Source organism: Epinephelus fuscoguttatus, linkage group LG9 (assembly GCF_011397635.1).
Source record: "Epinephelus fuscoguttatus linkage group LG9, E.fuscoguttatus.final_Chr_v1".
NCBI lineage: Eukaryota > Metazoa > Chordata > Actinopteri > Perciformes > Serranidae > Epinephelus > Epinephelus fuscoguttatus.
The window spans coordinates 17,423,387-17,438,110 of NC_064760.1; the positions used below are offsets into that span (position 1 = coordinate 17,423,387).

The 14,724-nt window shown below is 38.0% G+C and overlaps 2 protein-coding genes and 1 long non-coding RNA gene across 4 annotated transcripts; 1 reads left to right on the plus strand and 2 right to left on the minus strand.

Annotated features, from left to right (window-relative positions):
* The first annotated feature begins 1,557 nt into the window (after positions 1-1,557).
* urp1 (urotensin-related peptide 1) lies at positions 1,558-7,765 on the plus strand. 2 transcript variants are annotated; one of them, XM_049586146.1, is made up of 6 exons: positions 1,558-2,213; positions 2,594-4,198; positions 4,551-4,679; positions 4,762-4,802; positions 6,061-6,166; positions 7,464-7,765. In XM_049586146.1, the coding sequence occupies exons 2-6, from the start codon at positions 4,096-4,098 to the stop codon at positions 7,493-7,495; spliced, it is 411 nt and encodes a 136-aa protein (XP_049442103.1). In that variant the 5' UTR covers positions 1,558-2,213; positions 2,594-4,095; the 3' UTR covers positions 7,496-7,765. The 2 variants fall into 2 exon arrangements, with proteins under 2 accessions (XP_049442103.1, XP_049442101.1); XM_049586144.1 differs by having other exon boundaries at positions 1,959-1,997; positions 2,145-4,198.
* An 81-nt stretch (positions 7,766-7,846) lies between these two features.
* On the minus strand, positions 7,847-14,639 carry clic2 (chloride intracellular channel 2). Its single transcript, XM_049586143.1, has 6 exons — positions 14,365-14,639; positions 12,165-12,274; positions 11,460-11,585; positions 11,246-11,346; positions 10,092-10,273; positions 7,847-8,455 (listed from the first exon to the last, which is right to left on the minus strand). Exons 1-6 carry the CDS (start codon positions 14,416-14,418, stop codon positions 8,294-8,296), a joined length of 735 nt encoding a protein of 244 aa, XP_049442100.1. The 5' UTR covers positions 14,419-14,639; the 3' UTR covers positions 7,847-8,293.
* On the minus strand, positions 9,447-10,085 carry LOC125894612 (uncharacterized). The gene is made up of 2 exons (XR_007450081.1): positions 9,975-10,085; positions 9,447-9,924 (listed from the first exon to the last, which is right to left on the minus strand). It is a non-coding gene; the product is annotated as an uncharacterized LOC125894612 (long non-coding RNA).
* Positions 14,640-14,724: the final 85 nt, after the last annotated feature.

Sequence of the window (14,724 nt, forward strand, 5' to 3'; positions counted from 1 at the left end):
GTAGCCTGTTAACATTATTGCATCATTATCAGTAATTTAATAATGTAATAACATGTTAGTCACTGACAGGGGCCGCTGTCCTGCAGGAGACTTTTCATACTTTGTTCATTGTACATTGTGCTGATATTACTTTTACTTAAGTGGGATTTTTGAATGCATGACCAATGACATTAAAATTACATTTCTCATGATCACGATTAACACATCAACAAAAATCCTGTATGTAATTTTAAGAGTGATAGTAAGTTATTGTTTCCTCTTCCAGATGAGTAATTTGTTTATGTGACAGTGACAGTTTTCCTTGACCTTAAAACTGAGCTGTGCTGTGTTTTTACTTCGTCTCATTGACTGCTCTGCAGCCAAATGTATCAAATGTTGTTGTTTTCAACATTGTGAAGACAACCCTATAAATCACCTGATACACCTACACTCATCTGAAGAGCATTAGTGACCTTTCAGTTTGACAAAAAGCCCTGCGGCCCAAAGCCTCCTCCAGTAGCCAGAAACTCTTATCTTGTTTTGATCTTTTATATTTTTAGACACAATTACTGTTGAGTTTTAAGCCTTTAAGAAAAAATGACGCATTAATTAATCTCACACTCCCAAAGGACTCTCAACACAGCTATCTGCATGTTTTCTTTAAATCTCTTCTTAATTATATTAGAAAAAATGCAATGTTTCGAGCTCAAATTGGCTCATTATGAAGTAAAGAGGCCATCTGGACATATCTGTATTAAGATATTAATTAAGCATCTTTCCTTAGGACAGTTTGTCCTCTGTAAATCTCTGGCCTTGTCTGAAACTTGTTCTCAGCTGCATTTGCACTGCCCTGCACATTTGCACTTGTGACATGTGTAGGTTTACATTTTCTTTTTTACAACACTTTTAGCCATGAAAGTGGCATGGTTCTAGAAAATAATATGAAATATCTAGATAGATGGCCAAGAAATTCATTGCAAATGTTTATGGATATCTTACAATAATCTTGGTAAACCTTAACTTTTCATTCAGCTCAAGCATCAGGTCAAAACTTTTATTTGTACAATATTTTTGTGACGAATAATTGACTAAATAGAGTGCCGGATGATGTTTTTCCATAGGCTGACGCAGAATTTAGCATCACACTGGTTCCTTCGTCAAAAAGCCTATGGGATTTTTTTCCATTGGATTTTGGCTTAGGCCTATTGCCGAAAATAAGTGGCAAACAAATGTGTATGATATTAAAATTTTTTGTTCAGCAAGATAATATGAACACCACTTTGGTGATTATTGAAGCCTAAATGCAGTCACCACAAGTAAAAAGCTATTGTGAGGCTATAAACAAACTACACTGCATGACCTTGCATGACCTCCATGACCTGCATGAACATTGCCATTTGGTGTTCGGTGTGGTGTGACAAGATGACGTTCTGTAGTCTCGTTTTGCCACTTATTAGCAACCACCTTTTCTAAGACATATAGAAGTTGGGGTATTTACTGATGTATTTTATGTTGTAGGACAAAACGTGGAAGTCTTTTAAGCTTGAGTTAATCACAGACCTTATCTCAGCTATCTAACCAAAAACCCGTTGGCTTTGAAACGAGGGAACTGTGATCGATAAAATGTTAAATCATGTCCAGGTTTTAGGACTCATTCCTGGGGCACTCTGTATCAGCCAAACTGAAAAAAAAGGAAAAATGACATTCCCATAAGACTTAATGGTAGTTCCTGTGTAACGTTAGTGCTAATTAGCACTTACGTTAGCTTGCTGGGGGTTCCTCAGAGTTACTGCAGGGGACCCATAAAATTATTGTTTGTTAATTTAAGTCTTACTTTTTTTTTTCAAAAGTGAAATGAATCAAATATATTAGCAAAGATAAATTGGCCTGTTCACTGGAAAAAAAAAAAAAAAATACAGCACACACAACATTAATGACTAACTGCTACCCATGAATCCTTGTGCCATCACGTTAGCTAGCTGCTAAATCACTGTGGGTCAGACTTCCATAACAGCAAGGTGAACTAATAAGCTAACAGTCATGTATTATTAATATATTTTGGCCAGTTAGTAGTATTGTTCCAAATGTACAAATATTCTTGTGAGCCACTATGGATTGTTTTACAACTTTATGAACAAGAGACTCTGACATACCGTCCACCTCAGAAACTACAAGCGAAACTACAGGAGAGGGTGAGGCTACCACACCTAGCCATGCTGTATTAGCAGCTACAGGTAAGCACAAGCAAGAGAAGACCCCAAGAAATTATTCAAGGAATTATTTCAAGTGCAACTCAGTTTTAAACAGTATATAAAGTAGGGGGTCCCTGCTCCATCTGTGATTTTAGCCAAGAGGTCTTTGGTCTGGAAAACTTTGAAGACCCCTGTGCTAAATTAAAATGAGTTAGCATTTAGCTCGAAGCAACTCTGAGCCTCTTAAAATGACACTCCTAATTTTCAAACTGTTCTTTTAGATTTTTTTTAATTTAAGACAAATGCAAAATGGAGTATGTGTACAGGGGCAATGTAATTTTCACATTTTAACATTTTTTTTCCATTTATCTCTTTACCCATCCCTCCAACATCTTCCCCCTAACCCATACATACGAGGTAAGTTTGGCTTTATATACTATACAGTAGGCATAGGCAACCTGCAGATCCAGAGCCACATGTGTCTCTTTAGTCCCTCTCCAGTGGCTCCCTAGTGGCTTTGACAGAAAATTGTATGGAAATGAATAACCGTTATGTTTTTGTCAACATTTTCATTTTCATTTATTGTTGTAGGCCTAAAGTGATTCTTACATTCTTCAACTGTAAAAATGTGCAGCCTCTATCCCGATTTGTGTGCGTTATTCGTCTGTGGCCTGGCGCCTTCTTCTCTTAAAACACCACTGGTGTTGGCTACAGTAGTCTTGAGTCTCCCTAGCTGGGCTAACTATGTATTCCAAATCCAAAAAGGGAAAAGTATCAGCAGAAAATAGAGAATATAATAGTGCGTGAAAACATTTTTTTTTTTCATTGGCAACACTGCAAAGTACCAAATAATTTAAAAATATCCCACTGCAGAATGGCCACCTTGTGCTAAAACATACTGATGAATGCTCGTATAGATCTATTAGTAATGTTGATGGGCTGAATTCAGTTTAAAAGGCTGTGTTACCTTATAATGAGGCCTACATATGTTTTGCGGCTCCAGGCAGATTAATTTTTATTTTTATTTTTTTGCCAAAAATGGCTCTTTTGATAGTAAAGGTTGCTAACCCCTGTATTAGGAGGAAGATGACAACACAAAACACAAAACGTAAAAGCGTTTAATAATATACAATATTCAGAGTATTAAGGAAGTACAGACATATCCAATATCAGAGACAAATCAAGCAGAAAAGGTAGGAGAGCACTCAAGAGTAGTTGACAAATGAACTTCTGAATCTTTGTTTTCACTTGAATTTTGCTTTATGTGAGAATTGTGGATTTATTTTGGCTTATGTGTAAAATGTAACATATATGAGAGAGTGGCAGTGTAAAATAAATAAAATACAAATCAGCATCTGTGCTATGATCAACATGTTGAAAACAAAATTGTGCAGAAATTGTATAGAGAAAGTTCATTGTCCATTCTGGATTATTATGCACAAGAACAAAGCATTCAACTATTTGTTTAAACCTCTGACCTGTTTGTATCATCAGACAGTCATGATTAAACGCTTCAGAAATGTCAGTCATTCAACACAAAATGACGTAGAAACCTGTGGTGACATAGCTCCACCAGCTGTGTACCTGAGACATGAGCAATGATACGTTTGAACAGGCCATCACACAGAAATGGTGTCAGACATAAACCATCACCGCTCTGCTGGACAGACACTGATTACTGCCGCAGAGTAAACATTTGTTAGGCCTCTCTGTACAAGCACAGATAGGCTCCGGCTCAATTGACAGAGTCCCCTAAATTGTGTCTATGACGCCTGATCCATCGCGTCAAAACCATTAAGGAGGAGACTGGGTGTGATGATAATGTATTGATCAGGTTGTGATGGATGGCCATGGAGGATATATAAGTGAAGTTCTTTGCCGGGCAGAGTTATAGTCCATCTGTCCATCTAAAGATAGAGGCACCATGTTGTCTGTAGCTCTGTTTTACCTTGTAGCTGTGATTTGTTCTGCAAGACGGACACATGCTCTACCTCTGTACTCTGACACCAACCTGGAGCCACAGGCAGGTAAGACTCTGTTCATGCTGACTTCTTTAATTTTACTGGAAAAGGTCAGTTTGGCGTTTAAAATTTGACCTTTTGACTTGATCAACACTATTTACTCCGTCTGTTTTACTGCATTTGTGTGAGACATGAGCTCAGTTGTTAGTGCTTACACCTCAATGATGATTCAACCAAACTCTGTTCATAATATTCATTAATGTCCTTAGGTAGTTAAGTTCTATCTTAACTTTGATAAAATATTTATCCTTTTCTAGGTTTTGTTTTTCAAGATATAGTTAAATTAAGTTATTCTGCGCAGGGTTCTTCAAAATGAGAGGGTGATGATGAGGGGGTGATGATTGTTTTATCTCAACAGATTTCATTCAAAAATTAGTGTCAGAGGTAGAGGATGGACCCAACGCTGCTGAGGGGGAGCAGAGAGAGGTGAATGATCTGTATCCTCTACTGATGCAGCACAATGGAGGGAGAGAGTCCTGGAGTAGAGGTAAAAATAATACAAATATCATGCAGATTAATCAATCACAAATGGTCAATATATTGATTTTTCTCCGTCTGTGTTTTTTAAGGCGCTAAAGATTCAGCACAACAAGATAAGTTAGCAAACACGGTAAGTAGAACCGCAGCCACTAATTGATTTATCAAATACTTGTCAACTATGAAATGAATCATCAATTAATTTGAAAGTTTATCAGTTTGAGTAATTTAGAAAAAGACAAAATTTTCTGATTCCAGCTTTTTAAAGGTGAATATTTTCTGGTTTCTATACTCCTCATTGACAGTTAACTTAATATTTTTGAGTTGTGGATAAAACAAGACATTTGAAGACTTGATCTTCGGCTTTATTGGGAAACAGTGATCAACATTTTTCACCATTTGCCATACACCGGGGGGGCTTACAGAGGTTTATTGCAGGATCTGAGATTGAGATCAGGTACATTCAGGCACAGAGGCTCACAAATGAATACAGGAATCAGACCACAGAGGGCTTTAAACAGGGGTGTAGATTTTGTTACTGCATTGAGGGAGGCACAGAAACAGAGGAGGTTGGTAGGCCTCCCCTAGGAAAATTTAAGGATTAAACATTTAATTTCCTGCATTCTGGTGACTTCTTTTTTACCAAACGGAAACGTCCCGTCCTGAAAAATGAAGCCAACACGGAAGTGCCAAAAGCAGCTCCTCGAATGACTCTAAAAGTGAGGCGGTCCCCATAGACCGCCATGCTAAAATGCCAAACTTAACAGCGGAAATAAACGTGTTTACAGCCTGGTAAAAAAGTGGTTTCCTTTTGTATAGCTAATTTTCCTGTTCGTGACAATTGTATGGTGGGAGAATTTTCATATAAGTCACCTGTTTAAATTTTATTAAGGTGTGAAGTTATGTGTTATTAGGGGCATGCCTGCTTTTAGACATAGGCTGCCTGCCGATAGTGTCCTCAGTCTCAGTCAGAATCACCCCTCGCTCCTCAACAGCTCCCATCCTTGTAACTCAAGGCTCCAAAAAGCCAAGATGGTGACAGCGAAAATGCCAAACTCAAGGCTCCAAAAGATTAATGGATGATGGCACGTTGGCTACATTTGATATTTTCATACAGTCTATGAATTTTATGCAACAATTTGTGCCTTTCCTGCATCAGTCAAAGGTGGACATGTCTTTAATGTCATCAAAATTAAGGTCAGTTTTTATTGTGTGGGACAAATGCACATGTTCTATTTATTGAGGGGAATGTGTCCCCTGCCTCCCCCTGAAATCTTCGCCAGAAACCAAATCCACTAGAAACCAATGTGATGTGGCTGTAGTGTACCGTAAATGAGTGCGTAGCCACAACACATCATCTGCATCATGTTTTGTTTTTTCCTTGTTTTCAGGTCGAGGACCTCAGAGAAGCCGTCTTGAAGCTGGCAGCGGCTGACAAGCTTCGCTCTCAGGGTTTTCTCAGATCAGAGCAGAACTTGCCAAAAACAAACAAAAGAGGTGAGTCTATCAGGGACACGCCACACCTGCTCTTTATACAAGGTCTGTGACGACAGCTCCGAGCATTTAATCCTGAGCTGACATCATATAAAAAACACACTAATGCAATGATCTCATCAGAAGAATGTTTAACTAAGGCTTGTGCTAATGCAGCACCAGTGTATCAACTAAAGTAAAGGTACACTGAAACCATTATATTGTACCATAGTAGATATAGAAGCACTGGTACTAGCCTCACTGATGTGAATGTAAACAGCACCTTATTTTAAAGGCTCAGAAAAGTCTGCATTTGTTTTCCTTAATCGCATCACAGATGTAATAAATGTGATATCAAATGTAGTGAAAGTTTATTTAGTGGAAAAAATACTGAATTAAAAAATATGACAACATGTTGTCTGGTGAAATGTATTTTATTTATAAAGCCCAAAAATCAACATTTTTTAAAAGGACTTTACAACCTGCCCAGTTAGTGATGACGTCAGAAAGATGTTGGACTCTTGAGCGGGATTTTTTACTTCTGCGTTGAATCCGTGCTGTACCTACGGCATAGAGTCTGCATCGACATAGAGCCTACGCCGTAGCCTGACATGTACTTCCCCAGAAATGTAACTACACGTTGTGGTGACGCAGACCTCCTGTCTGTTATTATATTCTATTATTATATTGTATACATCAGACACACGTTAAATTTTGGTTGAATGACAATTGAATTGTCGATATTTTAAATGTCTAACAACGATAGAACTTCATGTTGTGTGGACGTTAACATGATAATGTCTAGCAGATGTTGGGTTTTGTTCTCCATACCTCACATTATTCTAGGTCATGATGACATTCTCATTAGATGTTTGGAAGTTGTTGGATTTTTGGTTATTTAACAACACAACTTAGAACCAACAGAATAGTAACATCATCTGTCGCCAGTATTTTACGAAAAATTATGTTGGCATTAGACGACGTCCTTACATTGAATTTTTGGTCACCTGATGTCACAACTTAAATTTAACCAAATACTAACGTGTAGCAATGTTGGTGGCCAGCTGGATGTACAACATATAACACTCTTTCCTTTGATCCTCGATCCGGATTAGACAAGACTTTACAAGAAGAACCCTTTAATATTAGAATATATGTAATATACAAAAGTACCAGTAGTAAAATTGTTATATGGAGAAACATTTTGACAATACATGGTATTTGGTTAAAATAAATATTAAGTGTTATAACTGTAAGAATTTCAGGTAGCGTGTCAAATGTCTTAAAGTGTTTTAATATCTGCTCTCTGATACCCCGTCAGCATGTTTCTGGAAATACTGTGTCACCAACTAGAGCCCAGCAGCTGCAGGACGTCTGGTGTGATTTGGCCTGATTGGAAACGTCTCCACTCTCCATCGTCATTTTTGTTTCCCATCAAACAGAATATTCATGGTCTTTACTGGATCGACAGAAGATATATTTTTGAAGCTGTAAAACTGTCTTTTTTTGTGGCTGAAAATAAACTTGACTATCAGAAATGCCTTTTATGTGACCTGGTCTTGGTTGTGATACTTGTGATACTGATAGATGTTTATAATATTTACAGTTTGAGACCTAAATAAAGGAGCAGTAGTAGTCAGCACACACACACACACACACACACACACCCACACACCCCACACAAGAATCAGGATTTTTGACAAATTAACTTCATATGTTTTATTATTAGTGTGACAGTGAGTCAATAACATGAACTGTTTGTGAAGGTTTCTGCAGCTGCTGCTCACACTTACACAATCATATGTTTATTAATGAGGGTGTTTTGATCGTAAAAAGCATGGAAAAATATTTATTTACACTATAAACAAAAACATCTACAGTCAATTGCACATTTGGCCTTTTCATCGTGGCATAAAGATACCATCAGTCTGAGTGAGTATGGATAAACAGTCAATACAAACAACCAATAAAACATTTGCTTCAGCATGTCCTACTGTCTCACAGCTACAACAGGTGAAGGTTTTTTAAGGTGAATAGTGTCTGATTCATCGCCTTGGTTTATTCTTGTAGGTTGTAGCACCCTCTACAGATCACCAGCTCCACATGCATGGTGAGTGAAAACAGGACATTCATTACAGAGGATCAGAGGTTTTATTTCCTCTGGTTGGCCACGGTGAAGTAAGCCTTCTCGATTTCAATGTCGGCCGGACACGTCTGTTTGAACTCTTCTCTCTCGTAGGCGTTTTGAAGGTATCGCCACACGCCTGTGAACTCAGCAGGGATGTCAAAGTCACAGTACTTTTTGGCAGCAACCTGAAATAAATGGAAAGGAAGATCAAAATTAGCACATCAGGTACATGAAAATCAGAGATGGAAGAAGTATTCAGATCATTTACTGAAGTAAATATGATGTAGAAATACTCTGTGTTATACTGTTTTATGTACTTTACCAGAATGCATTACTTTTAATGGTCATTATAGGTTTTTAAAATCCTAAACTGTTAAGTAAGTATGACTGTCAGACAAATGTAGTGGATTCAAACAAATACAAGATTTCTCTCAAACATAGTTGAGTAAACATATGAAGTAGTTCGGCACTGAAATACTCAAGTAAACTGTAAAAATACCCCTGGAAATAAACGTATGCAAGTATCATCAGCAAAATGTGCTTTAAATATTAAATATAAAATAATTAACTATGCAGAAAACTGGGCCCCATGACTGATAAATTACTATAAATTACATTAGTACATCGTTAATCGTGATGCATCAGTGTGTAAGCAGCATTTTACTGTTGTAGCTGGTCGAGGTGAGGCTACTTTTAACTACTTTATAATATCTAAAGTTTGTTAGTTTAGTGTAGTGGTTTCCAACCAAGAGACGGTCCCCTCCACAGAGTCACAAGATAAACCTGAGTGGTCATGAGAGGATAAATGGGAGAGGGAAGACAAAACAAAGGTCTGATACAAACATTTCTTTTTATCTTTTGAACTTTTTGTGAAATATTGCAGAATTTTTGTCTCTTTGGGCCTTAAACTGTTATTTAAATGAAACCATTTGAGAAGCTCAGAGGGGAAATCTCTCTGTGGTGGAGCTATTAACAGCTCATAGACATATGTAATGTAACAGGGGGACCCAAACCAAGGAGTCACGAGCCAAAAAGGTTGGTTAGTCTTTAATGATGCATTGTATTTATGAGCTCATAAATAATGAATTGTATATTCTATGGTGTAAACTTTTAAAATGATATGATATTGCTGCGAACTAATTTACTATGTACTCTGCACAACTCAGCACTAACCTGTTTTTTTTTATTAATTAATTTATTTCCTTATTTATTTATTTATTTTTGTTCTTATTAGTTGTAGTACATTTTGTTATCTGCTCTTTTTTTCCTGCTCGTGTTTTGTAATTTTTTTATTTTTTTTTTTTTATTTTTTTAATTTCTCGGTTTTCATAATATTATTTCAATGGGTAGCAACATAACTGAAATTAAATGTAAAATGTATACCCTATAAAAAGAAAACACAGTAAAAATTTAAATCACAAAAAAATGATGCATTGTATTTTATAAGCTTATCATATGTTTTTTAATGTAAAATCTAAAGATCTAAATATGAAAAACAGCATGTAACTATAGCAGCTAAATAACTAGTAGTAAAAAGTACAAGTCCCTCTGCAATGCAGTGAAACACAAGTATTATGTAGAATAACATGGAAATACTCAATTATGTCAAATGTCGAGTACCTCAGAATTGTACTTAAGTAGAGTAGTTGAGTACCTGTACTCAACTACTCTACTTAAGTAGAGTAGAGTAGAGTAGTTGAGTACCTGTACTCAGTTAATTACCACCTCTGTCTCCAGACACTAAACATCCAAGCAAAAAACAAAAACACTCGACACTATACCAAAGATTACCCCAGAATAAAACCACAGCTGAAGTCTCACCCTGATAACGTGCAGTTTGGGCAGCAGGTTGCAGTCAGCTAAGGTGAGGCGGTCTCCATCCAGGTACTTCCTCTTGGAGACGGTGATGGTTTCTCTGGAGTTGTGGTCGATCTCCTCAGGGAGGGGCGAGATCAGGTAGTTGTCCAGACGCTTGAACTCCCGCAGCAGGTTTTTCAGGTGAACTGGAGGGTCAGAAACACAGGTATGAGAGATATGTCATGCTTTTGTTCTGAATTGTGTGTAGTGTAATGCAACTACATGTAGGTAAAATATACGTTTACGTAAGTATTGTATTCAAGTACAGTTCGAAGGTACTTGTACTTTATGTGAGTGCTTCAATTTTATGCAACTTTATACATCTACTCGGTAACATTTAAGAAGGAAATATTGTAAACATTAATCTGTATAAGTATAAATTAGCTTCACTTCAACAGAATTGACACAGATAATAAAATATGGTGCCATTTTTTCTGGATAATAAGTACTTTAACTTTTTATCAGTAGTGCAATAAGTGTTCAGATTTTTTACTTAAGTAAAAGTATCAAACTCCACTCTGTATATTAACTCTGTTACAAGTAAAATTATTGGATTGAAATGTTTTTTTAAGTAAAAGTACAGCAGTATTATCAGGAAAATATAAGTACTTATTGTGCAGAATAGCCCCAATTATAGCGTTTCTATTATAATGAGTGGCTAATGTGCAATAATGTTATGTGTAGTGTGTATTTTTATGTTTCTTTTTTAATTGTGTATGCTTTTTATTTCATCTGGACTATTATTGTAAGGCAGCAAAACTTGTGCAGCTCCTGAGACTAAGACAAATTTCCCTTGGGGGACAAAAAAGTATATGGCATCATTTCATATCGCATCGCATCGTATCGTATCGCATCGTATCATATCATATCGTAATATCACATTATTTGATTATTATAGCTGGCTGTAGCCTTAAACTGAAATACTCAAGTATGTCAAGTATCAAGTACCTCAAAATTCTACTTAACGAGGGTACTTGAATAACCTCTATGTACTTAGAAGTAGAAAGTGGAATGGAAATGCTGAGGTAAAGCCCCTAGTAGCATTTTATCTCACATCCATAAATAAGAATAACTGAGAACATTATGTGCTGTTGTGTGTTTAATGAATCACAGCTTACAGGCATTATTCGGGCTGTTCTTGATGAAAGCAGAGAACTTTGCAAAAATGTCAGCACCCACATCAAAGGACTCTTTGTTCAGCGGGCTGAGATGAGGATACCTGCAGGGGAGAGGAGCAAGGAGCAGCCAGGGAGTAAACTTGCTTGATTAGAGTAAGCCACCACTGAAATCACACTTGATTAATATTTGTGTAAAGACTAAGCGTGACAGTACCTGGGCGGGGCCAGTGTTTGCTCAAGAAACTCCTCGATTTTGATGAAGTCTGTTTTGAGGGTGCCGTTATAGAGGAGGAAAGGAGGATTGGTCCCGGGGGCCAGGTCTTTGAGCTCAGCTGGCTTCCTGTAGATAAAGATGAAGATGAAGGAGGGTGGTAAGGGGGGAGACATCTGACTTATAGATGTATTCACTCAGTTCATTCAATTAGGCTGTTACCAAACACGTCAAAAGTGAGAGCGCGGTGGTTATCGAGGCTGTCAGAACCAAATGTGGCTCTGTGGATTAATGATTTCAACATTGGCTGTTGGTTTAGTTACAAAAACACACAGCGCTGGGAGTGGCTGTAAGAGGCCCGTTGCGTGTTTGTGTGTTCTGAATCATTCAATTATCAGCATCCTTTCAAAGTTTCCTGATCTTATTTGCTCACCGGTTATGACCCTGAGAAATTCGCACAATAAAGCCACAATTAAAGAAGGTGTTTGTTTGACAGCGACACAGAGCTCTTTGTATACTTTGGCTTTAACAGGCACCTCCTTCTAACCTCCGTCAGCCCGAGTGAGCAACACACCTATTGATAAGTGAGAAATGGTTTTGAGTTACTCTCAATTTCTCCCTCTTTAGCTTCTTAATAGACCTCTGTGTGAAAGTCCCCATGACCAGATGCTCAGGAAGTGTTTTCACCAGAGGAGGGGGGGTGCTTACTTCCTCATATCAACAGTGGTCACTGTAAACTTGACTCCTTTCAGCCACAAAACCATGAAGAGCCTCTGACAGAACGGACAGTTCCCCACGTTCTCTCCGTCATGTCCAGCCTGAAAAACACAGAAAGGAAACTTTATTTTATGACCACATGAGGCACGAATGTCCTCTTTCAGCACAGTGAAGCAATCACAACTTCTCTTCTCCTCTCGATTTTGGAAGTGACAGGCGTGTCTGGGCGGTTTCCTCCATGGAGGGAAAAGCAGGCATTGTGTTGCAGCAGAAAACAACCGAAGCTAAAATTTGCTTTCCTCCTTGATGTCAAACGAATAGTTTGACATTTTGGGAAACTATTTACGTGCTTGGGAGGAGATAGATGAGAAGATTGATATTGTTCTCACTTACAGTGGGAAACATGAGCAGAGCCACCAGCCAGTTAGCTTAGCTTAGCATAAAGACCATCCATCCAAAGTACAGCTCAATACATAACACATGACTCAATACAATACACGTGACATATTGTCTGTTTAATCCAAAAACAGAAGAGTAAAATTGAAGATTTACTGTCTTACGAGGGTTTACTAGCAGGATTGTTTCTTGGCTGGAAGCAGTGACTTCTTGGTGTTTTGTCTGTGCCTTACAGAGCAATAACCCAGCACATAACACTGCTTCCTAACATACAAGGAGGGACCACGAAAAAGTGTCCAGATATAGTATGAGTGCAACATTCACAGAGCCATTGGAGGACTAAATAGGCTGAAGGTGTGCAAAGCTTCACCAAAGCAATGTTTCAAACCAGCGACATGTCACTTAGCCTGTTCTCTGTATGCACTGAGCACCTTAGGACATCTTCATTGGGGAAACACTGAAAGAATCTGCCTGCTCGCTTGTTCACATTGCATCCAGAGGAGGTGTAACCCCCCTGTAAAACCACAACTTCTCATTTTCAAACCTTGTTTTTTTGTGCAGATTACACAAATGAATCACGGTGTGACTTTGGACAGAGGCAGGTTAGCTGTTTCCCCTTGTTGCCAGTCATTATGCTAAACTAAGCTAACGTCTCCTGGGCGTAGTTTGAATTTAACATACAGACATGAGTGTGGCAAGAGAGCAAATATATGTCCCAAAATGTTGCACTATTCTTTTAAGGGACTGAATTTTGAATGTTTTATCTACACATTGACATGTCTATCACATATTGTGCTGTCTTGAATTGTTTGTGAACTTCACTTGACCTTGTTTCATACAACAGAAGACACAGTGTCTCTGCATGGATGCCTTTAACAAAAACACATCTGTGTAAAGGTAGCACCATGAGAATGAAGAGAACGTTTGAATATTAAAAAACAATCTGAGGTGAGAAAAGAGAAAAACTACTATTTGTTTGTATGACTTCTCGATATAGATAGGCATATCACAGATATAGGCCTATCTAAATGTCTGTGCAAGAGGTCATAATGCAGCACAGCAATTGAACCAACTGCCTGAGGGTGTCAGGAAAAATGCCACAACAATTGGACTTTATCCACTTTAAAACCTAATTGTTCACAAGCGCTTTCAACTAAATGTTTTTAAAACTCATAGCAATATTATCACTGTATTATCATTACAATTTCAAATTATATGATTCATTTATTATTTTATCTTTTCTTGTTTTGCTTTTTTAAAACATATTGTTTTAACCTCTAACTGCGTAGTTTCAACTTTGAATTGTTCTTCAAACTTAATTTAAAGCACCTCTGAGTATGTAATGTGCTTCATAAATACATCTGCCCTGCCCAAGTAAAGTGGGTGTGCCTGGATCAGGCTTGGGGCCAGTCATCCTGCATGCTCTCAACTCCGTCTGGGTGTGTGATGATAAGGCGGACTGTCTGTCTGTGGCCAGAGTTCACTGATAAAGAAACAGTGCTGAGACCCTCAGCAGGGTTACAAACACTTCAGCATCTGTAGCAGACGGTATCTATAGATGGCATCCATCAAGATGAGAGTTGACCTCTGATTGATCACACATCAACATACTGCAGATGTCTGGCCTTTAATTTAATAAGTGAACCATTGTTTGCCTGTTTCTTTCCCTCTTAAATAGAAAATATAAGACAGGTAAAAGAGGAGAAATTTCATTACACACTTTGAGGTATATTTGTCTTTCCCTGACATGTTGCAGTCCACTTCTTCTTCGTGAAACTGAAAATAAATGACTGACCTTGATGAACAGCTCGATGCTTGGCTCCTTGTCAGAGTTCTGCCTCAGTGCCATGTCGTCCCAAAAAAGTTTAATTCACTTTTTCTTTTTCTTTTGTAAAGTCCAGTCAAAGTTTCTCCTCAATAAATCCTCAGAGCTGTAGAAAAGAGAAGGCTGACAACAGTTCCCTTGTACAAGTGCTGCTGTGGTTTCAAGTGTCTGTGCAGTCGTGGATGTCAGGAGAAAGTGTGACACCTCCCAGCTGGTTGTGTTTTGTCTGAGGGCTCCTTGGAGGCTATCGCCCTGAACATACTTCACACAAGTCAGGAGAGAGGGAGGATCCAGAGAAATGGGCGGGGGTAGCCACTCTTATATACTCAA

Coding starts and splice junctions, on each gene's coding strand:
- urp1 (XM_049586146.1), top strand. CDS start 4,096: ATGTTGTCTGTAGCTCTGTTTTACCTTGTAGCTGTGATTTGTTCTGCA. Junction 4,199..4,550: donor CAACCTGGAGCCACAGGCAG/GTAAGACTCTGT, acceptor TTATCTCAACAG/ATTTCATTCAAAAATTAGTG. Junction 4,680..4,761: donor GAGAGAGTCCTGGAGTAGAG/GTAAAAATAATA, acceptor GTGTTTTTTAAG/GCGCTAAAGATTCAGCACAA.
- clic2 (XM_049586143.1), bottom strand. CDS start 14,418: ATGGCACTGAGGCAGAACTCTGACAAGGAGCCAAGCATCGAGCTGTTC. Junction 11,586..12,164: donor ACCACTGTTGATATGAGGAA/GTAAGCACCCCC, acceptor CTTTATCTACAG/GAAGCCAGCTGAGCTCAAAG. Junction 10,274..11,245: donor GAACAGCCCGAATAATGCCT/GTAAGCTGTGAT, acceptor CTGACCCTCCAG/TTCACCTGAAAAACCTGCTG.